The 27643-nt window shown below is 37.8% G+C and overlaps 4 protein-coding genes across 9 annotated transcripts; all 4 read right to left on the bottom strand.

The window, feature by feature from the left end:
- Positions 1-196: 196 nt before the first annotated feature.
- LOC129284520 (VQ motif-containing protein 29-like) lies at positions 197-1767 on the bottom strand. Of its 2 annotated transcripts, none has more exons than XM_054920033.1 (2): positions 1118-1766; positions 197-544 (listed from the first exon to the last, which is right to left on the bottom strand). In XM_054920033.1, exons 1-2 carry the CDS (start codon positions 1533-1535, stop codon positions 474-476), a joined length of 489 nt encoding a protein of 162 aa, XP_054776008.1. In that variant the 5' UTR covers positions 1536-1766; the 3' UTR covers positions 197-473. The 2 variants fall into 2 exon arrangements, with proteins under 2 accessions (XP_054776008.1, XP_054776007.1); XM_054920032.1 differs by lacking the exon at positions 197-544 and adding an exon at positions 594-876 and having other exon boundaries at positions 1118-1767.
- Positions 1768-4940: 3173 nt separating this feature from the next.
- LOC129321550 (uncharacterized) lies at positions 4941-8177 on the bottom strand. Its single transcript, XM_054967347.1, has 3 exons — positions 7795-8177; positions 6053-6290; positions 4941-5404 (listed from the first exon to the last, which is right to left on the bottom strand). Exons 1-3 carry the CDS (start codon positions 8101-8103, stop codon positions 5256-5258), a joined length of 696 nt encoding a protein of 231 aa, XP_054823322.1. The 5' UTR covers positions 8104-8177; the 3' UTR covers positions 4941-5255.
- A 381-nt stretch (positions 8178-8558) lies between these two features.
- On the bottom strand, positions 8559-11596 carry LOC129321926 (uncharacterized). Of its 5 annotated transcripts, XR_008596153.1 has the most exons (9): positions 11215-11596; positions 11024-11121; positions 10849-10905; positions 10593-10757; positions 10363-10455; positions 9999-10065; positions 9639-9894; positions 9105-9196; positions 8944-8977 (listed from the first exon to the last, which is right to left on the bottom strand). XR_008596153.1 is itself a non-coding variant. In XM_054967910.1 (8 exons), the coding sequence occupies exons 2-8, from the start codon at positions 10398-10400 to the stop codon at positions 8736-8738; spliced, it is 549 nt and encodes a 182-aa protein (XP_054823885.1). In that variant the 5' UTR covers positions 10401-10455; positions 10593-10715; the 3' UTR covers positions 8559-8735. The 5 variants fall into 5 exon arrangements, 4 of the variants coding, with proteins under 4 accessions (XP_054823885.1, XP_054823886.1, XP_054823889.1 ...); XM_054967910.1 differs by lacking the exons at positions 10849-10905; positions 11024-11121; positions 11215-11596 and adding an exon at positions 8559-8822 and having other exon boundaries at positions 8911-8977; positions 9604-9734; positions 9828-9894; positions 10593-10715; XM_054967911.1 differs by lacking the exons at positions 10849-10905; positions 11024-11121; positions 11215-11596 and adding an exon at positions 8559-8822 and having other exon boundaries at positions 8911-8977; positions 9604-9734; positions 9828-9894; positions 10363-10716.
- Position 11597: 1 nt separating this feature from the next.
- On the bottom strand, positions 11598-24885 carry LOC129321997 (importin subunit beta-3-like). The gene is made up of 8 exons (XM_054968024.1): positions 23751-24885; positions 23364-23644; positions 23064-23261; positions 22848-22952; positions 22673-22759; positions 22415-22573; positions 13145-13219; positions 11598-11732 (listed from the first exon to the last, which is right to left on the bottom strand). The coding sequence occupies exons 1-8, from the start codon at positions 24883-24885 to the stop codon at positions 11598-11600; spliced, it is 2175 nt and encodes a 724-aa protein (XP_054823999.1).
- Between the last annotated feature and the right edge of the window lie 2758 nt (positions 24886-27643).

Raw genomic sequence — 27643 nt, 5'->3', positions numbered from 1 at the left:
ACACAATGATTCTACCTAAAACCTCATTTAAGCATATAATAAGCGACTCGTTTACTTTTGCCACAGTCAACGTACTTCTAAAAACTTGCATGTATATATTAGGAGTTGAATGAAGGTTATTCCTCAAAATATGGAGGATTATATTGGTTTGGAGTACACTGACATGCATAAATCTGGTTTTGCGAGCGCGCGCGTATACATATTTAATTTCATCTTATTTCCAATTTAATCTATTAGTATTACTTGCACCTTCCAGTACCAACAACGCTTAATGGCTATATCTCGGAACCTCAGCACACAACTGCAGCATATATCCCAGCTGCGCAGTTGATTTCCTTTGAAACAATCGTCTGATCAGCCATCGACTAGTTGTCTTTTCTCTGCCACATATTGTTATTCTTCTGGGTGGTGGTGTACTCGTTTCACATTTAAGTATCTACGTTTGATATTTTTACCCTACCCGTATTAATAATTTATACTTGCCTGTACGTATAGTGTATCTTGAACTTGAATGCTTCCATTTTAGTTTCGCCCACAAGAGTCCCTGTATTTGCCCGAGGGATGAGCATCATCAAAAGAGGCGCCACACACAAAGACACAAAGTCGGACTAATACGTTATAGCCTTGCAGGATATTTATAACACCCTACAGCACTAGTTAAGTCGTTGGTTGTTGGTGGTGTGCATCTAATTAATGACGCGAATGATAATTGATTGAAGATGCTTGAAAACGATGAATAGTGGCAGGCTGGCAGCACTAGCTCTTCGGCATGTATTTGTGGCAGAAATTAAAGGTGAACTCGCCTACGGGGGTCTAGAGAAATAAAGTTGCGCCTTCTCCTGGGGCATGACTTCAAATTTCCACCTGTATCCCTCTCTTTAATAATAATTAAACGGGGAGGGCAAAAACCGAGAAATATTTATATAAGCGGGAAGTACATTACAATATTACACATATATGTTGAAGTAAAACCGTAAAGGTGTCGGACTAAAAAAAGGTTTGGAGAACCCTGCCTGGTCCCAAGCTGGTAATAGTTCCCAGGCTTAACGAGAGATAAAGGAATGTAACACCAATAATATAATGAGAAGGTGCATACAGATTCAATTCCAGGGCGTACCCGAAATATCTTGATATTTCAACCCTATTCCCATTGCTTCAGCTTCCAAGTCCTGCAGGTAGAGGTTAGACACAGGCGCTTGGGGAGGCCAATTGAAATTTGAAGAGGTCACTGTTTTAATGTCTCTGCTCGAAGATTCAACGAAGGAAGAAACAGGCATAGGTGTAGGCGGTGCAACGCTTTGAAGATGGTGAGGCTTGAACTCGGGTGCACCGGTAAGCTGTTGAACAAGATCCCGGAAGTTCATAGGATCGACCTTGTACACTTTGATTGGAGTCGGAGGCATCGGTGCCACCGGAGCCTTCTTACACGGCTTCGATATTGGCTTCCTCACAGAATGGAGCCAGGAACCATGTTTCACATCCCTCGCTTCGTCTGTGACGGATGAACCATGGGAACTGGAATACTCTTGCATCATCCTGCAATTTTTCTGGGTATGGAATGTTCTGCGTATAGGTGACGATGTGATAATGCTTAGTAATAATTAAGCTTGCTGCTGGCTGTCTGGCTTGCGAAAGATGACTACGTATATATACAAGTTTTGCGATGCATTAAAGGAGCAACGATTAAGGCATGTTGATAATTGGGTTTTCAATTAGAGACAACGACTTGATGATTGGGAGGCAGCCGGGTTGGGGAATGAATGACAGAACGAAGAAATTCAAACGTGGGTTTTGTCCTGACCGTCGGCGGGTGTACGTGGTGACGTATGAGAATGAAGGAATGTGTGCGCGCGGTCAAAAAATGCAGTTAGCGGGATGAGCTTTTCCATATTAAAATATTGCTGTGAGCTTGTTTTTATTGGCCGTGTCAACATTTATGTCTCGCCATTGATGAGTTTATGTAGTAACAAAAGTGTGTAGTGTCAAATTGATTGTTGTATGGGATCGACTCTACGTCATCATTAAACATTAGCCGCCACTGTCCTGTTTGGTCGAAGGGGATTTGAAGATAAAATTATTATTATTATTATGAGGCAACTAATTTTTTTTGTTGGCCAAGATTATTAGGCAGCTACTCAGAATACATTTGATCCCACGCCACCGATTGACCCGTTTGTATGTGCTTGACCTCATAAACCGCGTGGCTTTTTAGGGTATTTTCCATTTTTGTGAATTTGCATGGACGTTTGTCAATTAATTTGTACCTTCAAATTCCAAGTCCATCCAATCAAAAGGCGTAACTTATTTTCATTTTAAAATTCACTCTTCAATTTGATTGTTTTAAAAATGTTTGACTGAAATATTGGTTATTAATAATCTAAGGATATATATACATATAATGAATGGTGTCATCCATGCTTTTAACATTTTCTGGAAACGCTCATGGATTATGGCGATGAATTTTTAATACCCACTCGCGCACACAGATGATTTTAGACAACACGTTGACGATATAAAATTCAGTTCAAGTAGTAGTGTACTAGTGTTATTACTAATATGGAATATGTATGGTGCAAAGCCTACTACTTCGTTAGGAAGTGGAAGGCCGATCTCCAAATAATTTAAAGGGGAGGGGTGACAAACGGTGTCGTATTGCCTCAGTGCAGAGCGGAGACAAGCTGTGTCTGATTTGGAATGGTCGTTTCAGATCCACACTGACCCAACCATGGCACGAACCATCATGACTTGGAACCCAAGATACATGCAGCAAATGGTAATGCTACTGCTTTCAAATTTCAATATTAATTAATAGTAAGCCATATTGGGATCTCGTGGTCTTGTAATGATCTCACATTCATATACGCAAAATTGCGGGACCAAGCAGTATCAACACTTGCAGATTCGTGTGTGTGTGTGTGTGTTTTTTTTTTTTTTTAAAAAAAAAAGCGTGCAATTAATGCCTCATTTGCTGGGCAAACACATTCGATCACATGCAGGCCAGCTATTCATCTAGAATTTGACATGTTACGGAAGCTCCCAGTGCTGATGTCTATTGATCTTTGTCACGTAAATAATCTGGGTCCCATTATCCCTTTCATTCATATGAATGAACTCCTGGGCAGTGGATTAGAGCAGGAATGCTGTCAAATTTGAGTAATTAAGGTAATGTTTAGTAAACAACAAGTATTTTCTAGAAATAAAATATAGTTGTTTTTCATTTTCTTAAAAAATACTTTCGTTCTTACCAAACATGCATAATTGAATTAAACTGAACTCCTTCATTTCATGGGTTTTGTTTCACTGGAGATGGTTTCAAGAATGGATCATGAGTTATTGACCCTCCCGTCTACGCTGATGGGGACAGTCGGTTTTCAGTGAAATCTGTCTACCACACTTACTGATGACTTTGTTTCTGCCTCTCTCTGAGGCCATCAAACCACGCCAATTATTGTCCATAGCTGTATGTCACTTCGCTTTCTTGTGGAAATGATTTTGGCTTATTTACATAGTAGTAAAATTAATTCATTTGTCTTCTCATGTTCTGATTATTGCAATCAATGATGGAATCAGACCCTTGCATTTTTGCGGTCATCTCTGCGGTGTGAAACCAAATAACGTTTCGTGATTTCTAGACAACTTCGTTTTTCACGCGCATGGATAGTAGGGAGGATGCAAATTGTAAAGAAGTGACCACCTTGTCCGACTGCTCGTTCCAGCCAGCTTAATCATTACTAGTCAATGTTTTTGCACTAATTGAACTGCTGGCCGTTGTTTTCTACCAAATTAAAACGAAAATCTACACATGTGAATTTGAAAAAATATATTACGTTAATCTGAAAGTTAAGGTCACTAACGTCCAAGAAGGAGTCAAAATAAATTTCATAAATTTTCAGTAGTTTTTCCCAAAAATATTTCATGAAAAAATTTGTCCAGGCTTGAAAGTACTTCACAGTCGACTTTGTCCATCATATGATCCCTTCGATGCCATTTAGAATGAGTTTGATGATCCCATATACGTATACTAAGCGGGTCTTTAATTAATTATTTTTTTCAAGCATTACTCCTATATTCAGGTGAAAAAAAGGTATTACTCCTATTACAATTTTGTGGGAAGAGGCTTGAAGTCTAATATAGGGTTTCTTTTTGCTCTTAAATATTGGTAAAGTTCAAGTAAGAAAATATATGGGTGAAGTCAAAAAAATTTAGACAAAATTAACAAGTTAATTACCTCTTCTTGATTTTATTGAAGTGATTAGAAATGATTTACGACAAAGACAGAAGGAAATATAACAGAAGAGAAAACATTTAGAGGGTTATACCGTTGGGAGTCCAAGGGACATGATCACTGTGATAGGGTAAATATGAAGGGAAGACACGGCGGCTTTGTGGGCGGAGCCCTTTACTTACCTACCATGGACAAAACGAGGGGTCCTTTCCATATCCTCCCAAATATGTATGAACATGCACGCACGAATTCTCTCATGTTAGTAGTATTCTTTTGTCATTCCTCTTTTGGAAAATTAATATCAGTAATAGAACCGATAATTTAGATCAAATCCAATATCCCAATCCAAATCTGTCCAAAAAAAATTAAAACCAAATTTGGCTATATGAATTTTTTTTAACAGGATAGGATACGTTAAGCTCGACATAAATAAAATTGGCCCAAATTAAGCCCAACCCGAATAAACTAACCACCAGAATTTTCCGCTCTATATGTATATAGAATTAGTAATTTTGACCAAGTTCAATGAACCAACTTGAACTGACTAAAAAAGTTAAGACAATGCTTACTTACAGGGGCTTTTTAAAATGGTAGGATACTAAAGTCAAACTAACCGGAATTACCTGCTCTAATCAGTAAAACTAAGGCTAGAAAAACCAGCTCACACACTTTGATCCTTACGCACTGTCATTCCAGAGAAGATTAACATGCATCCTTTGTTGACACCAAAGAAGGAGCTCTGATTGATGCAATAAATACTACAATACATATCTTTACAACAGTTACCACTTATGTCCAATCTCCTATCTGCTGTACAAGACTATACAATAAAGGCCCCACTGTTTATACTCAAACTTTGCGCTCGCAATACAATACATACAGCCTGAATTGTTTTATTCTACTGCATCGTCATTAGTACAGAACAAAGTGATAATAGGCATCGAATTCACACCCAAATATAACATGCAAGAAAGATCTCCGCGCTGTAACTAACATGTGCGCATAACCTGCTTTATGTAGTCTCTTGCTTCTAGTCTGAATCTTTGCGCACTAGGCGGCGGCCATGCTTTGCAGCAGTGTAAGTTGATATTGCAGAGCCAGTCACACTCAACGAGTGTTTAGCAAATCCAAAGCTCTTTTTAGTCGCCAACCAAATAGTCCAAAAGAATCCAATCCAGCCTGACTCATTTGTTTCCATGTCCAAGTAACATTACAATGTTATTAAATGAAAACGAAAGCAAATTAAAGCAATTTGTTGCTGAACATGAAAGGGAGAAGATATGTTGCAATTCAGAATGGTCCAAACATCTCCAGAAAGATAGTCTAAATATTTTGTCAAGAGATCTAAAGGAAAGACTCTGAACAGGTAATCAGGTCTATGGCAAATGTCTTGGCTGGTAAGTCTATCCGCATACAAATCAGCTGATATCAACACATTTTATTACAAAAACTCATCATGAGTCCAGTAGGTGTAACATACCTCTCATCATTTAGGTACATGATGGGATCAAATAAAAATCTTACTAACTAGGTAGAATAGGATAACAAATTAGCTTGGTTTAATTTGACAGTGCCTGCCTAATTCAAAATAAAATCAACACCTTCAATTATTCAGTTCAGTTGAAACTAAAATGTTAATTGTTGTTTAGAATCCTAATTAGAGCCACATCTTGTCCAAGAAACATATGCCTTTGACACGATTGAAGCAACTACGTTTTACAGTCCAGCATCTGGTAAAAACCTCCATAATCATGGGATAGCAAATAAGATAAACCAAATACAAGATCTGGCCAATGAAGAGTACAAGGTGGTCAAACAATTTGTTACCTGTGGTTATCAGAATAGCCACAATTGTCCAAAATGTAACGGCGGAAATAGTAAATATGGCTACTGATAATGCTCCAATATATATAGCCGTTACAAAAGCAAAGAAAAGTGCCAAGAATCCTCCTGCTGCTGCCAAGGACATGAGAAGCGAGATGACAATGGCATTTACGGTTGCAGCCAGAAAGAAAAGTGCAAAGACAAGTAGTCCAGTCAGAGCAACACAAGTAATTGTTCCAACCTGCAGCAATTTGGGAAAACAAAACATGCCGATCAAAATCAACAAAAAGAAAGTTATCATGCTCCATGTTCTTCATATGGTGATTGCACAGGAGGAAAAATGTGCTGTCCGCAATTCTTTTGGAGCTGGGAGAGAAAAAAAGCCACATCTTCTTTTCTTTTCCTCTTTTAGACAGGTAGAGAAAATAATTCCTCATAAGCATTATGACTACAGGAGGAATTCCTGATAAGCATTATGATACCCAAAACAACCACTCAAACTTTACACAGACCAAAACATTAATCTTCTTTTCCCACTTAAACACGCATTAGGTGATAAGTAATAACAATCTACCGTGTTTTCAGTGCCATTGATTCCTACCTTGAATTTGAACAAATGCCCTTGAAGCCCTATAGCAGCATTCTTCTCATTATCTTACTGGCACAATATGTGTTATAACTATAACTATTTCTTAGTTCAACGTCAAACAAGACTTTCTGCTTATTCAGAAGTATCAAAACCCTTAATTTGCAAAAGAAGAAATTGACCGAAATTAAGTAGATGCTGTCCTATATCCTGTAATGCCAATGAGCAAAAATACGTTGTCTCCAATATGCTATTCTTCTGCCAACCTTCTTATAAATGTTTAGAGAAGATACCATAAAAATGCCCCAGCATAAGTACATCCGATGAAATTTTAAGAAGCTTATCATGTATAAAAACAAATAAGATCAATATATATGACTAACAAAAAGGATCCAGAATATATCATTTTTAAAAAAGAGAATAATTTAGTATTATCAAAAAGCAAGTCGAAATAAAAAACTAAATAACAACAACAGGAAGCTTTTCAATTAAGTGATGTCGGCTACCAAAATAAAATACTGAAATTAAAACAGAAAAATTGTATTCCCATCTCTTTAACTTCATTGAGGAAGCTTGGAAAAAGGGAAGGCAGAGCATATTCGCGATGGACATTTTTCCTCACATATCCACCTATCCCAATTATAATCGTCATATAACTGAACAGCAGAGTGATAAACAATTTCAAACCTCTTAAATGATCCGTTAAACAGCTATTTCATGAAAAATTGACAAGAGCTGAAAATATGTTGGATTAGGTGTATGAATAGAAGATACCTCTTCTCCTGTCAGATGGTTGTAATCCTCATAAACTTTTCAACTTGTCATAATCTCAAAATATTGGATAATTTTTTTATTTGAGGAGGGGGAAAACCACTCCTGCCTTTCTTACATGCAGGTATTACTATACCGGCAGAATAGGCAGTCCCTTTATGCGTAATTTGTGCACGGACGCTACTACAAATCAGAGGCTTCGCTCGTGAAAAGAATGAATCAAATCAAACAAAGGAAAATACTCTCCAATTTCCCAAAAGAAGAAAGCAGATAAAAAATAGATATGATTGAACTCTAAATCTTCCACTCAGTGATGAATTTTAATCTTTAAAACTTGTAATTTACAGCCGGCACCAGAACAGACACATGAATGCTACCAAAAACTTACGGAGATGACAAGGAGAGCTCGGAGAGGACTACCACGACGTGTCCAGAGAAGAACATCGCGCCCAGTATTTTTACTAGCTTCGGGGATTAGAGGGGCGTTTTTGGAGACGGAGATCTTGATCCGGTTCAGCAAGGGTGCCGCGTTATCCGGTTCAGGGAAAATAATCGAGGTGATCAGACGGTGAAGAACCCCATACAAGGTCTCCCTCTCCCTCTCCCGCATGTGGGGGCCACCGGAGGTCCTGTTGAAGCTCTCGTCTGTGTCTTCTCCAGCTACGTCCCCATAGATTCCATTCCGCTTCTCCGCCATTCTCAGTGTGTGATGGTATTGGAACTTCAGCTCAGTTCAGTCGTGATTTCTGGCTTGCGGGAATTTTGGCAAGAGAGGAAAAGAAAGAAGGGGTTGTGGGTCCCGTGCTTTAATATGGGCGGTTTTGATTATTATTTTATGTACATCGACAGCACAACGAGTAGGAAACACGTCGGCACGTGACGTGACAGCTCTGCATCCACGTGGCTCATACTCTGGTTGCGTGGAGACGAAAATTTCTCCAATGTTCCCGTCCATTCAACGTCTCAATTTATTCTTTTTTAGTTAATTTGATCTGATGATTAATTTAATTGTCATCTGATCTTGATGCAGGTTACATTAAAAAATTGAAAAAAATTAAATTCAATTAACCGTGCATGTAAATTAATCCCTGAACAAAAGTAAATTTATCTGAAAATATTTCTAAAACTAGTTGAAAAAATTGGCCCATTTGATCGATGAAAAGAACATCAATGACAACTACTCAATTACTGTCATATTCGTTTGTAAAATAACAAAATGTTAATCTGCACACTTTGTGAAGATCAATTTTTTCTTCCTTCTCATTGACAGAAGCCCATAGTGGTGTTGCCTAAAAATAGTGTACGTTTGGTGTGAAGTTCAATAAACAATCATGGCATGGCCCCCAATTGGTTTAGCAAACAAACGATCTGGCATGTCGTTTCCTCGGTCGCTAGATGGTCACTTCGTGATAAAATCTGTAAGGAAAAAATTTTACCCAAATAAATCAAAATGGATCGGAGTGAGAAGCATGGAGAGAATGGACTTTAACTTCAAATCATTTACCTCCTTTAAAATTTGTATAACCTGATGGAGATTCTCGTTGTTAAGCCCCAAAAGATCCTGATCAGCCCTGAAATGAAATAGATGATGATAGTTTTTAACTTATTGTGGACCTTCACTCATGCTTGATCCAAAATAATTTGAAGATAAGGTGAATCAAAAAGGAAAGGAAAAAAAAAAACAGAGAAGTTTGGTACCTTTCTAACATTTGACAGAGTAGTTGGTGTGCATACTGGGCTTCTTTGAAGTCGTTCCTCAATGGTAAGAAGTTTAGCCAGGCTGGAACCACCTGCTTATCAGTAATAAATATAGAACGCTATGATTATAATACAGGAATAAAAGGCGTGCCAGAGCTAGCATGTATTTCAACTATCTCACGAAGATACACACATACAGATGCATGTATATATGTATGTATAGGCACCATAAGTATAACTTCAACACCAAAATAGAGAGATTGAAAGATAATGATCAAGTATTCTACTTATTATGTTAATTAGAGTCTCTCATGCACCAAAAATGGACTTCAGAGCAAGCCAGCACCGATATGAAAGAAGCTGCTTTGTATATGCGGTGTCACAAGATATCCCAATTAAAACAAGCAAAGCACATGCAAAGATTAGTTGGTATTTACGTTCAAGACCCAGGCAATATATATAGCAGTATTTGGAAAAAGACTAGAAAAATGTTACGCACATGATGGCCGTCAATGGTATCACGCCAGAACTCACATATTTTGCCCAAAGCTGAAACAACGGCATCATATGTCATTGTCCTCTCCGATTCAGTTCCGCTTTCTATTACATAATATAGGCTGTCGATAGCCGCTGCACAAATTAAATTCACCACTCATACATGTTCAATATTTACTCAGGTATTACTTCCCTTCTGTCCTGCAGGTAAGAGTGAAAGGCGGTTACCGGGTGCATCAAAGTTGGATACAAGTCCTCTACGCGTAGCACACAAACCGATTCCACGCGCAGCTTCCTTTAAGTTACATTACCCGAATAGAAATAATGCAGAAAAGTTCGGTCAGTATATAAGTGACAAAGTTAAGATTAGAGCTGGCACATTTTGCAGAATACAAATACCCTTTGAAGCTGGGGACTTTCTGAGTAACAAGCGTGTATGACGACTTGAGCATATGTGTCACGATACCTGGTCGAATAACATAGACGAATGAGTCATGAATATTAAAGGCTTATACTTGAATTCAGATATACTACAGCTTAAACCTTTGCAATATATCTGGGTAGTCCTTCAAAATCAAGTTAAAAATTGAGATTGCCACTAATTTCACTCTATCTGGGTAGTCATTGTCACGACCCCGCGGGAAGAGTTGAATCAAATAAACGGTGCAGAAATTAAATAATCAAAGCTTCATATATGTAAGGTGACCATAAATATTTATAGCAGGATCATTCCGAGAAGAATTGCAAGATGAGCGAGACTAACCCACAGCGCTTCAACTGCTGGAAGAAGCTCGTCAACATGAGTTAAGAACGCAGACTTCAATGTATTGATCATTGTCACAAAGCAGTTTGCACCCTTGAACCGAAAACATAAAACTACAACTTATTGCTCTCTCTCGATAAGCATATAAAGGAAAATCCAGCCGCTCATATGAACAATACATACGCAGAAAACAATATGTTCGACATTGAAAGATTAGTAATTTTACTCACTTGAACTAATTCCTCCTCTTGTTCCAGTTTATCCCTCGCGTCAGGAGCCGATGCTCCTCCTCCAGCTTCATTTTGTAGATCGGCAAATGACTCCTGAGAGAGTACTTGGTATATGTGATCAGCAATCTGCTTGATTGCCTCCTCACTAAAAACTGATCCAGATATCTGCGCAAGCACAGTGTGTTATATATTCCTTATATATAGAAATATAAGCTCAAGCATGTGTGTTGTGATTTCAGTGGACGTTCCCACGCACCGCAATGCATGCATTGAGGCTTTTTATCATCACTATACCCTTCGATCTTTCGATTTCCTGCAGTGGTTTGAAACTCAAAGTAGTTCAGCTAAAGAAATTGTGCAGCAGTGTGGGTTGAGATATATAGAGACCAACGAATGATGCAATAATTTTAACGACGACGATGACCAAATACCTCTTCCAAGGCTTTGACCAGAGCTCGAACAGTGAAGTTAATCAAAGCTCTTTGTGACTCTTTTCTATGTTCGCACGAGAGCAGCACGCTTGGAAGGGCTAGAAACAGAAATTAAGGGAAGCTTATACTTAATTAAATACACAACTCAGCGTTTCAAATAATGTTATTTATTACGATGAAATCATAAATACCCTTAACAGATGCCATTTTAGCATCAAGGTCGTCGTCGACACTACTACTGAGAAAGCGGGTCAAAATAGGAGAAACCTAATCATTGGAAGTCGTAATTAGTCGCAGGGAAATGTCTCTCTATGTCTGCGTATATAGCTGCAAACCAAACCAATTACCCTGGAAGCCCAAGGTTCAAATTGTTCCTGGAATCGAACAGCAAACTTTGAAATTAAATCAATGGCCAAAAGCTTCAGCTGAGGGCAAGTCGGAATTTTCTTACTAATGGTCAACTTCCTACAAAACATCAATATATCGTTAGGAATGCTGGTGCCTGCCAACCTTTTACATATGCCTAAAGCTGACGGCAACAATGATAAAAAGAAAAAAAAAATTAAGGATCTGCTTAGAGCTGAAGGGAAGATTTGAAGCCAAACATGAAGGGATTAATATCTTCAAGAGTCGGAATCAACAAAGGCATGATCTCGTTAAGAAATTTGTCAGCTCCCAGCCGCGGTAGTCTGCACAACTGGGACAATGCCTGCAACGTGTTAACTAACTTCTTGTAACCAAGCCCAAAGGAACAAATCATATTAAACTATTTATAGCATAATGTCACGGGCTGAGAGTCTGGCGCAGCACACAGCGCCCGTGCGGCGTCCTGGAGGACCCCATAATCCTCAGGACAAGCCTTACCACGTACGGATCACACTGGTTTCGCCCTGCCATGGGCTCATCAGGGAGGCGGCACTAGCCCCCGACCAGTTGTGCACACAGTCCGAAGACTGAGGCAGAACACCCCCAATGCTAATGTCGCCCCCTTTACCCATATTGTGCGAGGCTAACCAGCGGACCGTTCATTATCTTGGTCTTTACACGGTCACGGAAATATCATCCGTGACATTCTCCCACACCCAATCTAGCACGCCCTCGTGCTAGGGGAGAACGACTCCGCCCAAGGATCGTACGTACAGTACCGCCACAAACACATCAGCTTACTTGCTGAGTGGCCACCCGAGTCCTGCACTCTTCGGACCCACTCGCACCCGCGAGCCAACAGGAGTGGAGTCGACAACGGCCAACCATCCCGCCCGAGTCCCCACTTTTGGACCCACCTGCTCGGAGGCCTTTTTGGAGCGGTGCCGAGGCCGACCAGTCCCAACGTGGGACCCCACGCGCACACGACAGTAAAGTACGTCCTGCTCTGATACCACTCTGTCACGGGCTGAGAGTCTGGCGCAGCACACAGCGCCCGTGCGGCGTCCTGGAGGACCCCATAATCCTCAGGATAAGCCTTACCACGTACGGATCACACTGGTTTCGCTCTGCCATGGGCTCATCAGGGAGGCGGCACTAGCCCCCGACCAGTTGTGCACACAGTCCGAAGACTGAGGCAGAACACCCCCAATGCTAATGTCGCCCCCTTTACCCATATTGTGCGAGGCTAACCAGCGGACCGTTCATTATCTTGGTCTTTACACGGTCACGGAAATATCATCCGTGACAATAAGCTAAAGCAAATAAAATAAAAATACTAGCTGTGTTGTCCAATGCTCTTCTTGGCTTTTATTTTTTTCTCATAAAATTATCTTTTGATTAATTATATATTTTATATCTTTTAAGAGAATTATCATTATATTAAATATGCTTGCGAACATTTAGGCATGCAAACAATTATTTAATTAAATGGTATTGCTGCAAGTATTTTTTAGACAGAATTTAACAACGCAATAATGACCAACAAGGAGTTGGTTATTTTTAAGCATGGTCGTCCTATTATGAAATTCGTCGATTCAAAAGAAAAATATTTCTAATTTTGGTGTCTTACAGATTCAACAAAGCTGTTTTGGCTTTTTTTTTTTAGAAAATGTAATTAAATAGAGGACGCGATATATTGATGTTCATGAAAATGACCTTTTGTTTACTGGGATGGTTAGGAAAAATAGAATATACCTTCAAGATGTGAATTTTTAATCTCCGGTCGGTATCCGTCCAATTATTTGCAATTCGAAACACAACTAGAAAAACCTTGAAAGCGTTACAAGTCATATATATTAGATGCCAAAGTAAAATCAAAATGTTGAATCTTATCATCTCAATTCACATGTATAATAATAATATGATAGAATAAAGTAATTCATACGTACCTGAAGAATCCATGAGTGCTAGAGAAATCTCGATTACCTTGAGTATAGGCAGGTACACAACCCTCAGGTCCCCAGAGCCTTCAGAGAGTTCAGAGATAATGGAAGTGGAAGAAATGAGTCGTGTCTCTGTGGTTATCGACTAATCGTCTTATATAGATCAGATCAGTAATCGACTTATTAAATAATAAATAATTATATTATCTATTATCTCTGACTCAGTCAGTTAAAAGATAGGAAATAACTGACAGCTTCTGGGTTGTGGGTTGGGCCTCTGCCCATTGGGCTCACTTGTGTGGTCCACCTATCACGGTCCACACAAGATCATAAAGACCAATCTATTGGGCTTATTCATTAATTCTAATTCATAAATAATATTCCAACAATCTCCCACTTGGATTACATTAATTAAGCAAGTTGTATAAACAAGCCACAAATAAATTCAGAAAATGAAACTCCACAAAATCACTGAATCCTATAGGGAAACAAGTGATATGATATCTCATAATCTGAGTAAAACATGAAATTTTATTTCAAATACAGCTCAGTAAGATAACAATATAAATCACTGATTCCTATGGGGAAACAAGTGACATGCATAGCGTACCACAACAAAATTATTGAATCCTATAGGGATACAAATGATATAGACGCATCTAACTGAACTGAACATAACTCACAGAAGAAAACAAAGCCTAAAGAGAAATTGCAATATAAAAAGTTCTCAAACTCTCACTAAACTAGGGCATCAAAGGAATTCACAATACCCATACAAGTTACATAATTTTGAAAAACTTCTACAGGTAAGCCCTTAGTCAGCGGATCTACAAGCATCTGCGTGCCAGGAATGTATACCACACGGGTTTGAGACTCAGCAATTTTCTCTTTCACAAACATAAGTTTGATATCAAAATGCTTTGTACGACTGGAATTTCTGTGATTATTAGCATAGTATACTGCAGATTTGTTATCACAATAAATGGTCAGAGGATGTGATATTGACTCAACTAGGCGCATGCCAGATATTAACTTCCTTAGCCATATAGCGTGATGTGTAGTCTTAAAACAAGCAATATACTCAGCTTCCATAGATGAAACTGCCGTAAGTGTCTGTTTCACACTCTTCCAAGAGACAGCTCCTCCAGACAACATGAAAATATAGCCAGTCGTGGATTTACGATCATCCAGACAAGAGGCAAAATCTGAATCTGAAAAGCCAATAATCTCAAAAACTTCTGATCCCTTAAAGTCATAATCAGAATACCCAACAACCTCAAGAGAATTTGACCTTCTGTAAGTTAACATATGATTCTTCGTACCTTGAAGATACCTCATAACTTTCTTAACAGCCTTCCAATGATTTGGACCTGGATCATTTAAGTATCGACCTAGTACTCCAATGGAAAAGGCTATATCTGGTCGAGTACACACTTGAACATACATGAGGCTGCCGACAGCGGAAGCGTATGGTATCTTTCTCATTTCAGCCCTCTTCTTATCATCCTTGGGATACTGTAACTCTGATAATAGCTCACCTTTCTGTACAGAAGCAAGTGAAGGAGAACATGAATCCATTCTGAATCTCTTAAGTACCCGCTCAATATAAGTGGCCTGTAATAAACCAAGAATACCACGAGATCTATCACGATAAATTTGTATCCCAAGAATGAAGGAGGCTTCATCCATGTCCTTCATGTCAAAATGGCAAGACAATAGGTGCTTTATCTCATTGAGAAAATTTATTGAATTGCTGGCTAATAAGATATCATCAACATAGAGAACAAGAATGGTAAAATTGTTCCCATCAAACTTCTAATAGATGCACTGATCTGAGACATTCTCAACAAAACCGAGAGAGATGATAACTTCATCAAATTTTAGATACCACTACCTAGAGGCCTGTTTTAGCCCATAGATAGATCTCTTCAATCTGCACACTAGATGTTCTTTATCAGATTCAACAAAACCATCAGGTTGTGTCATGTAGACTTCTTCATACAAATCGCTATTTAAGAACGCAGTCTTGACATCCATCTGGTGAAAATCAAGATCAAGCTGTGCAACTAAAGCCATTACCACTCTAAAAGCATCTTTGGTGGATACCGGAGAGAAGGTTTCTGTGTAATCAATACCTTCTTTCTAGTTGTAACCTTTAGCTACAAGTCTGGCTTTATATCTATCAATTTCACCTCTAGCTCCTCATTTGGTTTTAAAGACCTACTTGCAACTCACTGGTTTAAACCCCTTTGGTAGCTCTACAAGCTCCCATACGTGATTGCGGTACATAGAGGCAATTTCTTCACTCATAACCTCCAACCACTCAGAAGAATGCGAGCTAGAAATATCCTCCTAGTAACACATTGGGTCTAAACTATCAATAGCATCTGAATCAAATTCCTGTAAATATACCATGTAATCATCTGGAATAGCAGACCTGCGAACCCTTTGGGACCGTCTTAGTTCAACAACCATGTCCCTATCACCCTCTAAAAGTGGTTCATCTTGAGCTTCATTCTGATCCACGGCATTATTTCTGTTAACATGAGGAGTTGTCAAGATAGGTATAGGCAAAATGCTACTTTCGTCATACAAGGTAATATGCCTAGGCACAGAGCTCCCACTGTCTAAGGCATCTTCAAAGAAGTAAGCTTGCTCAGATTTAATTACCCTAGTAGTGTGATTTGGACAATAGGATCTATACCCACGAGATCCAATGCAATAGCCAATAAAGAAACCATCAATAGTTTTAGCATCAAGCTTCATCTATTGTGGATTGTAAGGTTTTACCTGTGCTTTACGACCCCAAACTCGCATATGCTTCAGCACAGGAGTCCTTCCAAAATACAACTCATATGGAGTCTTTGGAACTGACTTGCTAGGAACTTGATTCAAAATATAAACAGCAGTTTTAAGTGCATTACCCCATAAGAATTTCAGCAGTAAGGAGTGACTGATCATGCTCCTAACCATATCCATGAGAGTACGATTTTACCTTTCTGCACCCCATTCTACTGTGGGGTCCCAGGCATAGTAGACTGAGCTTCAATGCCATGTTCTTGAAGGTACAAAGCAAATGGCCCAGGGTTCCTACCAGTCTCAGTATATCTCCCATAAAATTCTCCTCCTCTATCAGATCTCACACACTTGATCAACTTGCCAGATTTCAATTCAACTGCTGCTTTAAAGGTCTTGAATGCATTAAGGGACTCACCCTTTTCATGCAAGAGTTTAATCCATCCATGACGAAAGTAATCAACCGTGAAGGTGATGAAATATCTGAAATCACCTATAGCCGGAGGCGTGATAGGTCCACAGATATCAGTATGGATTAGGTTTAAAGTATTTTTAGACCTCTTTGCCCCTTTGGTTCTAGCTCTAGCAGGGAATTTTTCCTTTATACAGTCAACACAAGTCTCAAAATTTGAGAAATCAAGGTCTCGTATGACACCTTGCTTGATCATGCGCTCCAATCTCTCTCTAGAGATATGACCCAAACGACGATGCCATAACATAGAGGAATTATTATTGGGCTTTTGACGTTTATGCCTAATAGCAGCATTGACATGAAGATTAGGAAGTTCAAGTGACCAATCATTCAATCAATATAAATCATATATTAAGGAAGCAATACCAACATTAATGGAATCAAAACAAATGTCAATTTTCCCATTTTCTTGGAAGAATGAATAGCCACAAATATCCAATGCAGAAGTTGAAATTGAATTCCTCTTCGCAGAAGGTACATAAACAACATTGTTCAAATGTAAAATATGACCAGAATTTAAATACAAAGAAACAGTACTAATGCATTCAACTAATGCCTTGCTCCCTGCTATGCCAAAGACTGACCTCTATGCCTCACTTGGAACCTTCTGGTTTCTTAGCCCCTGTAGAGAATTCACAACATGTATAGTAGCACCAGAATCCAGCCACCATGAGTCAAAGGAAGTTTCAATGGTGTTAGATTCAAAACAAACTAGAGCTAGAGGGGCAGTTTGAAGAGTTGTACCTTCACTTTCTTGTTTGTTCTTCAATTTAAAGCAATCAGCTTTAATGTGACCCGGTTTCTTGCAATAATTGCATAACTCCTTAAAGGGTTTCTTCCTTGACTTCTCACTCTTATCACCATCCTTCTTAAAGGTTGGATTATTTGGCTTTGGGGCATCATGCTTCTTCCCCTTTTTCTTATATGACCCTCCAGATTTGCTGCTAGAATCATGAGAAACATAATTTATTGAGTGAGAGGAATTCTTCTTTATAGCTTCCTCTTCTCGAGTGACTATCGATATCATCTGGTCAACAGACCATTCAACTTCTTGTGAGTTGTATGAAGTCCTCAAGAATGCGTACTCTGATGGCAGTGATTGAAGAATACGGTAAACCAAGGTACTTTCACCCAAATCAATCCCATATGACTTAAGCTTGTTATAGTAATGAACAAGCTTCAGAATGTGCTCCCTGACACCAGAAACTCCGTCGTATTGAGTATTGTCAAGAAGTGACAGATAGTAGTTCTTTTGAGTCTTGTCAAGCTTCTTGTATTTGTTACCAATAGCTTTCAAGTACTCTACTGTAGTATCCTTTTCAGGAATGCTATCCCTAATTCCCTTTTCAATTTTGTACTTGATGATCGCTAGACAGATCCGGTTGGACTCACTCCATTGTTTATGGAAGGTCATTTCAGAAGCACTAGACTCAGAAGAGAAATCCACAGGCTTGGGTTCTCTCAGAGCTAAATCTTTCTCAGAAATGGTCAGATACATAGTCAGGGATTCTTTCCAGTCATCATAATTAGTCCCATTGAGAGCCTTCACAAAGGATAGTTGCGTAAAAGCGGAAAATAAAATCGCAAAACAGAAAATGAGAAATATTAATTATGCGTGCACAACATAATTATAAAACAGAATTCCCCAACAAGCGATTATCAATTATGCAACTATAACCATGCACCAAGAAGGCTCATATACTATAAAGATTTAGCTCACACAAAGGTCCATACAAAATAATGCATTAAACATTTTTATACCTATAGGGTACAATGAATATTTAATATATTAAAGGAGTGCTATTAGCCTATTCTCAAAGCCAACCATCAAAATCACATTAATAATGTTATACCTATAGGGTATGTCCATTATTAATGCTACAAGATCTTAAGCATCATCAATAATTCACAACGTCACAAATTTTATAACCTTAGGACAAAACAAAATAATTTTAAAAGGTCCTTAGGGTCTTTCGGGATTTAGGAAACAAATTTAGGACTTAAATGAAATTTTGAAATTAATCAGGGAAAATAAGTAATTCTGGAAGAGATTTGGGTCAAAACTATAATTCTGAAAGTTAAGGGACTAAATTGTAATTTCTAGAAATATCATGGGGATAATTCAAAAATTCAATAAATTTTGGGCCAAAGGAGGTAATTAAAACTGGGGCCGAAAAGCAATTAATAGAAATGAATTTTTTTTAAATACCGGGCTAATTCGTTTCTGGGCCCAGAACCCTCCTTTTTTTATAAGATCTGGGCCCATACGAAGATGGGCCCAAAAACCCATGGAACCAGATCCCTAGATCCGGTTCCTAACTTGTTTTTTTTTGGGTCTTCTCCTACCACAGAAACGATGAAGAGGGGAGGAAGCTGCCGCCGGCGACCAAAGCCAAAGGCGAAGACTACACCGACGACAGAAGCCAGAGGCAGAATGACGCAGCGATCTTATATCCTGCAAAAGAAGAAGACGCCGTGAACTGTGAGTTTTTTTTTCAGCGGTGTGAACTAGAAATATTTCCAGCAACTAAAGCTGCGTCTTCCCCTATGCGAAGCTATGTGAAACTGAAGCGTTTGGAATTTTTTTTTAAGACAGCAAAGTGAAGTCGAGACACCATCTCGGCCAGCGACCGCGGAGACGCCAGTAACTACAAAGAAGACGCAGGGGAAGGATAGATTAAAGAACAGATAATATAATCAAATTTTATATTTGCAACTCTCTCTTGAATATAATATGATGATACATATATGAGTATATATAAATCTCATATTCATTCTCATTTTCAATAATATGGATATACATATAAAGAAAGAAAAAAAAAATATATATATATATATAGATATCAACATATGAGAGAAATCTCTATCAATGTATCAATATATGCATTAGAAGAATTGAGATATAGAAATTTAAAATTCGTTACCAGGCTCTGATGCCACGTGTTGAATCTGATCATCTCAATTCACATGTATAATAATAATATGATAGAATAAAGTAATTCATACGTACCTGAAGAATCCATGAGTGCTAGAGAAATCTCGATTACCTTGAGTATAGGCAGGTACATAACCCTCAGGTCCCAGAGCCTTCAGAAAGTTCAGAGATAATGGAAGTAGAAGAAAATGAGTCGTGTCTCTGCGGTTATCAACTAATCATCTTATATAGATTAGATCGGTAACCGCCTTATTAAATAATAAATAATTATATTATCTATTATCTCTGACTCAGTCAGTTAAGAGATAGAAAATAACTGACAGCTTTTGAGTTATGGGTTGGGCCTCTGCCCATTGGACTCACTTGTGTGGTCCACCTATCACGGTCCACACAAGATCATAAAGACCAATCTATTGGGCTTATTAATTAATGCTAATTCATAAATAATATTCCAACACAAAATACATAAACAAAATTCAACTCAGATTTCTAAGCTAATAACTAATAAGTTACTATATATTTGGTGCAATAGAATCGTATAACTAGAAAAAAAAACAATATTTTTTTCATCCTTTATGGCCCAATCATTCACTACAAAAATAAATAACTTTGGTGGTGACTTTTAACGGTGACTCTAAAAAGCTGCCATTAAAAATAAACAATTTGTGACGACAAAAATTGTCGCTGTTGAAAGGGAGACTTTTTGTGGCAACAATATATAATTGCCGCTAATTATCAAACTTTCAGTGACGATAAGTGTATGTTACCATCGAAGGTTTAAGTTTTAGCGACGATTGCTGCTGATTGTCAACATATTTTAAAATATATTATAATTTTTTTAATCCAAATTTTACATTTAATACTAGTAACTTTAGAGCTTGATATCAATTTAGATGTTCTCAATTTGATAGCTAATGATGGGAAAGAGAAAGATGAAAAGAAGAAAAATGAACTACTCTAAAATTTCACTTTTAACTTTTACAATATATGAAATATATCTATGTATGTGATACTATATGATTTTTTTTTTGATGCTATCTTGCAACATAAATATAAAAAAATAGATAATATAGTATATAATTTTCTTATAAAATTATAATTTAAAAATGAAAAATAATTAAAAAAGTAAAGTGTAATATAAAAACAACACAATTACATTAATTAAGAGTTATTATTAATTAAAAGTAAAAATAAAATTTTAAATAAAACTAGCTAAAAAAATAAATAGTTATGAACTAATGTATAATCATATATATTTTTACTATTTACTATTTATTCTTAGATATTTTTATATTATAATTATAAATATGAACATTAAAATAAATAATACAAATGATATATATCAATTATATTTATAGTTTACTTTAGACAAAATAAATAATATAATTTACAATTTGAATAAATTAAAAGAATTAAATTGAAGTATTTAATGATAGTAATGAGATTTTATAATATTTGCTATTAGTATTTAATGTGTGTACGTGTGTGTTTGTATAATATATATATATATATATATATTTAATTATGCAATAATAGATTACAGGTTTATTCCACCTTATGGGCAAAATAGTGGGATACAAAAGGAAAAGGTCATGGTTTTAAATCTTGAAAGAGGTAACTTGTGAAATGAAAATATAAATTGGTGGCATGATAACATGTGACATTAGGTAGGGTGACATGGCGCCACAGGGTGTGAGGTCGAGGTGACACATGGAGGGCAACGTGGCACCACATGTAGGAGTGATGTGGCACGACGTGGAGTGGTGATATGGCGACATGTGGAGGGTGAGGTGACAACATGTGGTGGTTAAACCAACTTTACTTTTCAACAGCGACAAAAAAGTCACTATTAATTGATAGTTTTTGCGATGACATTTACTTAACATTCAACGGCGACAATTTAGTCGCTACTGATGTGTGGTTTCTGTGGCAATTTTTGCTATCATTAATTCTCAATTTTCAATAACAACTATCTTTCTACAACAATAAAATTTTTTTTCTATGGTGACATTTGTTGCTGTTAATTCTTAACTTTCAGTGGTGACTTTTATTATCGCCGTAAATAAAATCAACAACAAGAACTCTCACAGCAACTTTTTGTTGTCATTGAAAACTTTCAGCGACAACTTTTCAATAAGTCACCACTGAAAGTTAATTTTTTTTAGTGATTGTTGTACCTTGCAACTTTACTAATGTAAATTCATGGCAAGAAAGCAAGTAATCAGTTAAATGTATATAATCATTAATTAACTACAAATAATTTAGCATTAATGACCTCAAGTAAATCATTAATGCAACAATAATTCAAAAATTTAAAGATCTTCATATAAAAGAAGAAATGACGACATACTTTGTCTTTTTTACTTCGCTAATCATATCAACCTTTTTTTTTTAAATCGAAAGCCACGGGGAGTTACTATAATTCTTGAATCCAATAATTATCTGTTATTGAAATAGCAAGTATATTCTCCAACAGTGATCCTCTGTCCAATAAATATGAAGTGGTAATATAAGAAATATAAATATATATTGAATCCATTTTCAACCCTATTTACAAGATGACGGTTAAAAAAAAAAAGGAGTCCTATTTAATTTATAACACGATTTTAATTGAATCACATGGATTAAGAAAAGTGGCTAAAATTAATTTAATAATTTTATCTTTTCCAAAATTATCATAAATGCTTCAAATATTTTGTATAGCAACTCGCAAAAAAGCAATGAAAATTTTATATTTAGGAGTGAAAATGTAATATTTATTATTGAATACAAAAGATTTAAATAAGTGCTCTTCTTATCACTAAGAATTATTAATGATTACGTTAATTAAAAAACATTATTAGTATGTTGTACCCAAAAAAATTGATAGTAGTGGTTACCTCTCCAGCATTTTTTAAAAGAGAAAGAGCAGAGTGGTCCCAGAGAAACGCTGAGAAAATATAACTCAAGGATTCTATGGATTTTGCCCCAAGCAATAATTGAGATATAAGCGGTTTCAAGGAATCTACTGTCTCCTGATAGTACTTGCGTAAAACAACCTGCACCCCACAATACAATACGCATTTCAAGTTTTATTTGATAAGTAATCACCAACATGAGGCTTCCACAATTTGACTTTGAGCTATATATACATATACCGAAAATGATACTGCCAATGGTCTCAGAGTTTCCGTAGCTTCTTCCCGGAACTTCCCTCCTCGCTGCAGGTGGTTATTTGCATAAAACTGTGAATATTCCAGAAAAAAATATATTTGATGGGGCCAAGTTCCCATAAATATCCATTATGCGTAGTTCTCACACACGTATATATACCTTTAGAAATTTTAGCAATTCAGGCACCAGATCTTCCGAGAACGACTTCACTTCTTCATCGCCGCAATATTTAATCAAGCGACCAGTTACTATAACAGCATGCAACTGAGACCATATGTATAAATTCACACCTAAAAACAAGTTAGTTACTACATAGTGTAGGTATGTTATGAATGCATGCAAAGATGGCAAGCTCCACTTGGTGTCTGTTTATACCTGCAAACGGGGATAAATTGAAGCTGATCTAATTATGGCGACTAGTCTCGGGACGAACTTATTTAGATATCGGACATGCTTTTGATCGGAGTCTGAAGTTAGACATATAATTGCATCAATCGCAGCCCAAAGAACGCGAGGGTGGGCATCAGTCAGCGAGATCTCTAGCACCCTCTCAGCATGGTCACATATCATTTCCTACATGGCAGCCATGGAGAAATTAAGAAAATGATTACAGAGAAGATGGAGGGACGATAAGAAGACAAAAAATTTGCGAAAACAGGGAAAAGATGAGATTACGGGCCGGCCACATGCGCTTACAGTTGCAGCGAAGACAATCAGTCCTGCGTGACGAACCTGCCAATTTTCAGAAATCAAATACTGTGGTACCATCTCAAATCCAATGGAAAGTGGTATGTCTTCGGGTGAATGCCAGCAGACCCGGAACAATAAGAACTTTCCTAGGCGATACTTCTCTGAGATCCCCATATATCCACTCGATGTACTCTCTACATCATACCAAGCAGGAACATCTGCGATACAAAGCAGCAAGCGCACGCAATTCTGGAAAAATACTGCATCTAGCCTCCACAGAAAGTTCAACAAGAAACTCTGAAACTCGCCTCAAAGCCTGTTCATCGAGCATCTTAATAATTTTAATCGCTTGGAACGTGAGAAAAATGTTGCCATCTGCAGTCACGGCAATTCGGAACATGCAGTCCAAGACAACATCAAGTTGCATCAAAAAACGGTCCGTATGATATCTAGCCAATTCCACCAAATCCATTATTCTTGGTTCCACGATATGGGTTCGACCGTCCAAGTGAAATGCTCGCAGGAAGGAAATCATCTTTGGTAATAGGACATCGATTTCGCTGTAAAACCTCCATCGGTGCAGCAGGCGTACCAATTTAACGGAGGCATCGAATGTCAGAGCCTGGATGTTGAGATTGGGGGAATCAAATAGCTCGCCGAATCTAACGTTAAGCGACTTATGGTTGGCCCACCAAAATATGTATGCCCCGAGACACTCTTCCCTCGACTCGGGCAAAGTCGATAACACCCTGAGTGCCATTTCTTGCCTTGTTTCGAAGTTCGTGTTAAGGGCGTGTAAAAGATAGTCAAGAAGTTCACCCCACCTCTCGATTTCAAATATCCTGGCGGCTATTTCAGATAAATTCAGAAGGTAAGGTAATGATTCGTGGTTGTGGATAGCGTTAAGAAGCAGGGGTTTGAGATGGAAAAGGACGCGTTTATCAATTATAAACCGATCTTGGCCGTGAATCTTATTTAGAGCATGGTGGAGCAGATCAACGGTGAAGATTCCAACACCAGAGGGAAGACGCGAGATGAGGAGGCGAGCGAGCATGAGAGATAAAGCATTTGGATATCGACGGGCAAGGAACTCCCAGAGAGCCTTAACTTGTGATGGTGCGTTCTGATTTATAACGGTGGAGTTAGCGAAGTCGCAGACGAGAGATAGGAAGCGCTTCGGGTTATTGGAAAGGAAAAGCTCAACGGCCGCGGAATGGAGCTCATCTTTCTCAGCTTTACTGAGTTCTTGATGATCTTGGACCAATTTGTGCCTTCTCTTGGCTTCTTTACTCGACTCAGGAGGAACCTCATCTGGCACTTCATATATATCTTTCCCGTGTCTACGCTGGTGCTTTTTTCTGAATAACTTGACATCCTCTGACTCTGATTCTGGTGGGACTTCCTCTGACTCTGGTACTTGTTTGCGTCGACGATTCACACGACGTGGAGGAGGCGGTGGTGGTGACGGAGGCCGTGAGGAACGTTTAATACCAGAATTGGATGGCATTGTCGGGAAGTTCTGTGAGTTGGAGGGTGAGAAAGGAAGAAGGAAGGCAGGGGGGAAGATTTTGAATATTGGGTTTAAGATGTTTGGCTTGAAATCTCATGCACATACTGACTCAAATTCCGTTACGACTGTTAGTGACATCAGCATTTCTCTCTAGCCTTTCCCATTTTTCCCATTTAGGATGGACCGCGGGCTTGGCTTCGTTCATTCCTATAGGTCAAGGTGGCTATGAATGATAATACACTTACTGTCCAACTCCAACCGGTCCATAATATTTCTGGCATTTTGAACTTGCTGCGCAGTGAGAGGGTAATCAACCAGGTATATATAACTACGCCGTGGGATCTAAGATTTAAGGTTATTTTCAACGAAAAAAAAATATTAATATAGAGTTTTCAAATCTTTTATGATTGCACAACTACATGTCGTATTTAAATGATTTTGAAAGAGGTGGAAAACGCTTCAACATTTTTTTGTTTATTGAAAAGTAAAATTTGTGCCACTATTTTTACTAACCTAGTTTTCTACATAGTAAAATAAATCATCAGTAAATTCATTCATGCATCTCTCTCTAGGAGATCTGTTCATTCAAAATCGGGTTGATGAAGTGCGATTCTATCTTGAAAGCTTTAAAAAGGCACAAGTGACATCCTTAAGTTTTTAATGACACAATGTTCCCTCTAACATTTGGAAATTAAAATATCGCAATGTCAACACAATGTTCCGTCTATGTGATCTCTTTCTTTCTGCTAAAGCTTCGACTGAACAAATGGAGGTCATGAAAAATATTATGCAAAAGTTTCTGCTTTATTTCAGAGCACATGATTGACCTGGATAAGTCTAAAATATCTTGCTCTAGAAATGTTCATTTTGCTGGAAGGCAAGAGCTTAGTCAGATATCGGGGATTGGTTTATTAGCCGATCTTGGAAAATATTTAGGTGTGCCTATCTTCCACTCCAGCATTACAAAGAACCACTTTCAATCCAATAATCTAGAAGGTCAAAGAAATGCCTTCTTTTGGAAGAGCAAGTTCCTAAATCAAGCAGGCAAAATAGTCCTGATCAAAGTAGTCTTATCTGCGTTACCTAGCTATCAGATGCAATCGGTTCATATTCCCAAAGGAGTACTTGATGTAATCAAGAAAATAGGAAGGAACTTTTTGTGGACTTATGATGAGGAGTCTAAAAAAATGCATTTAATCTCCTGGAATAGATTACCAAAAGTAAGAATGAGGAGGGCTAAGTATAAAAAAGCTGAGATGTCAGAATGAAGCCTTCATGTTAAAAACTATGATGGGGTTTTTTGGTGACCAAACTTGAGGCATTATCGGTCAAATGTCTCAAGGTTGAATATGGTTGCGTAAGTGGCAGCATTCTAGCTATTGGAAAGTATGCCTATGCATCTTTAACTTGGCATTCTATTGCTATTATTTGGGACTCCTTCTGAAAAGACTTGGGAAGAAAGTGAATAATGATGCATCTACTAGTTTTAGTGAGATTTGTGGATACCACTTGACCAGCCTCTTGTGTCTTATGTAATTAAATCTTGCACTTTTAACTCACATGATAAATTTTAGGACCACATTCTACCTAGTGTGACAATGGAACTATGCAGGATGAAGCGACTTTTTTCTCAGAAATATCTCTCTCTTAAGGTCAACTAAACCACCTTCTTCTATTGAAGATGACACCTTGAGGTGGAGACCAGCAATGGATGAAATTTTTTCTTCACAGTGCCTATAATTCCTAACTCACAGTGAAGAGGTTAGGAACTAGCCTTTATGGGAGAAATTATGGAAGTGGAATATTCCTGAAAAGGTCAAACTTTTTATGTGACAAGTTTCCCACCAAGGATTAGTTACAAACTCACTTAGAGTAAAGAGAGAGAAATTTCAAACACTGAGTTGCCATTTTGAGTATAATAGTAAGGAAAATGTTATCCATATCTTGAAAGGTTGTGAGAGTGCCAAATCAGTGTGGTCACTTATTTTAAAATTAACAATCTTTTCAAGTTTTTTCAATGGAAATTTATAGGTTTGGCTAAGCTGGAACTTGAAGTATGACTAGGAAAGGAAGATTTGGAATGTGGTGTGGATGAGAGTTTTTTATTCTAGTGTGTTGGACTCTATGGAGTTCAAGATGCAGATTTATTTTTTAGGGCCAAATTACACGTACAAATGAGATCTATCATCAATGCCTCCGTCTTCTCATGGAAAGCACTATTAGGAATGAACTTCGACACAAGATTTTTTATGGATGCATAAACAAGAATCAAGTTGGACAGCTCCCCTAACAAATGTCATTCACATAGATTGATGGATTTGTCCTTAGGGATCATCAAGCATCATGTGGGGGGCACTATAAAATTTTGTATGGGGATTGGATCATAGGTTTTCAATAGGCTTTAGGTTTATTTCACTATGATTGAAGTAGAACTTAGTGCAATCTAGGACTCCTTGTGTCTAAATAGCTCGGTCTACCAAGATTCAGATTTACTTCAATCATTTGAGGCACTGAACCAATTGACGAGAGATTATCTAGTCAATCATCCATTGCGAAGTGAGCTTAATGGCATTTGTGACTTACTCTATACAAATTGGGAACCTGATCTTCATTATACTAGAAAGGAAAACATCACATGTGCTGATTTTTGGCAAGAATTGGTTTCATGATGCTTACAATGGGATCTTGATGATTCCCACAATTCCTACTGCTGCTTGGATCAATACCTTAAGGACAAATTCCAAGTTGAGTTTTA

This window comes from Prosopis cineraria, unplaced genomic scaffold, assembly GCF_029017545.1.
Source record: "Prosopis cineraria cultivar Desert tree isolate PC_DT_omini unplaced genomic scaffold, ASM2901754v1 PC10, whole genome shotgun sequence".
In the NCBI taxonomy this organism is placed as follows: Eukaryota; Viridiplantae; Streptophyta; class Magnoliopsida; order Fabales; family Fabaceae; genus Prosopis; species Prosopis cineraria.
Note: the sequence above shows the minus strand (reverse complement) of the source record. Positions and strands in the feature narration are given on the sequence as shown.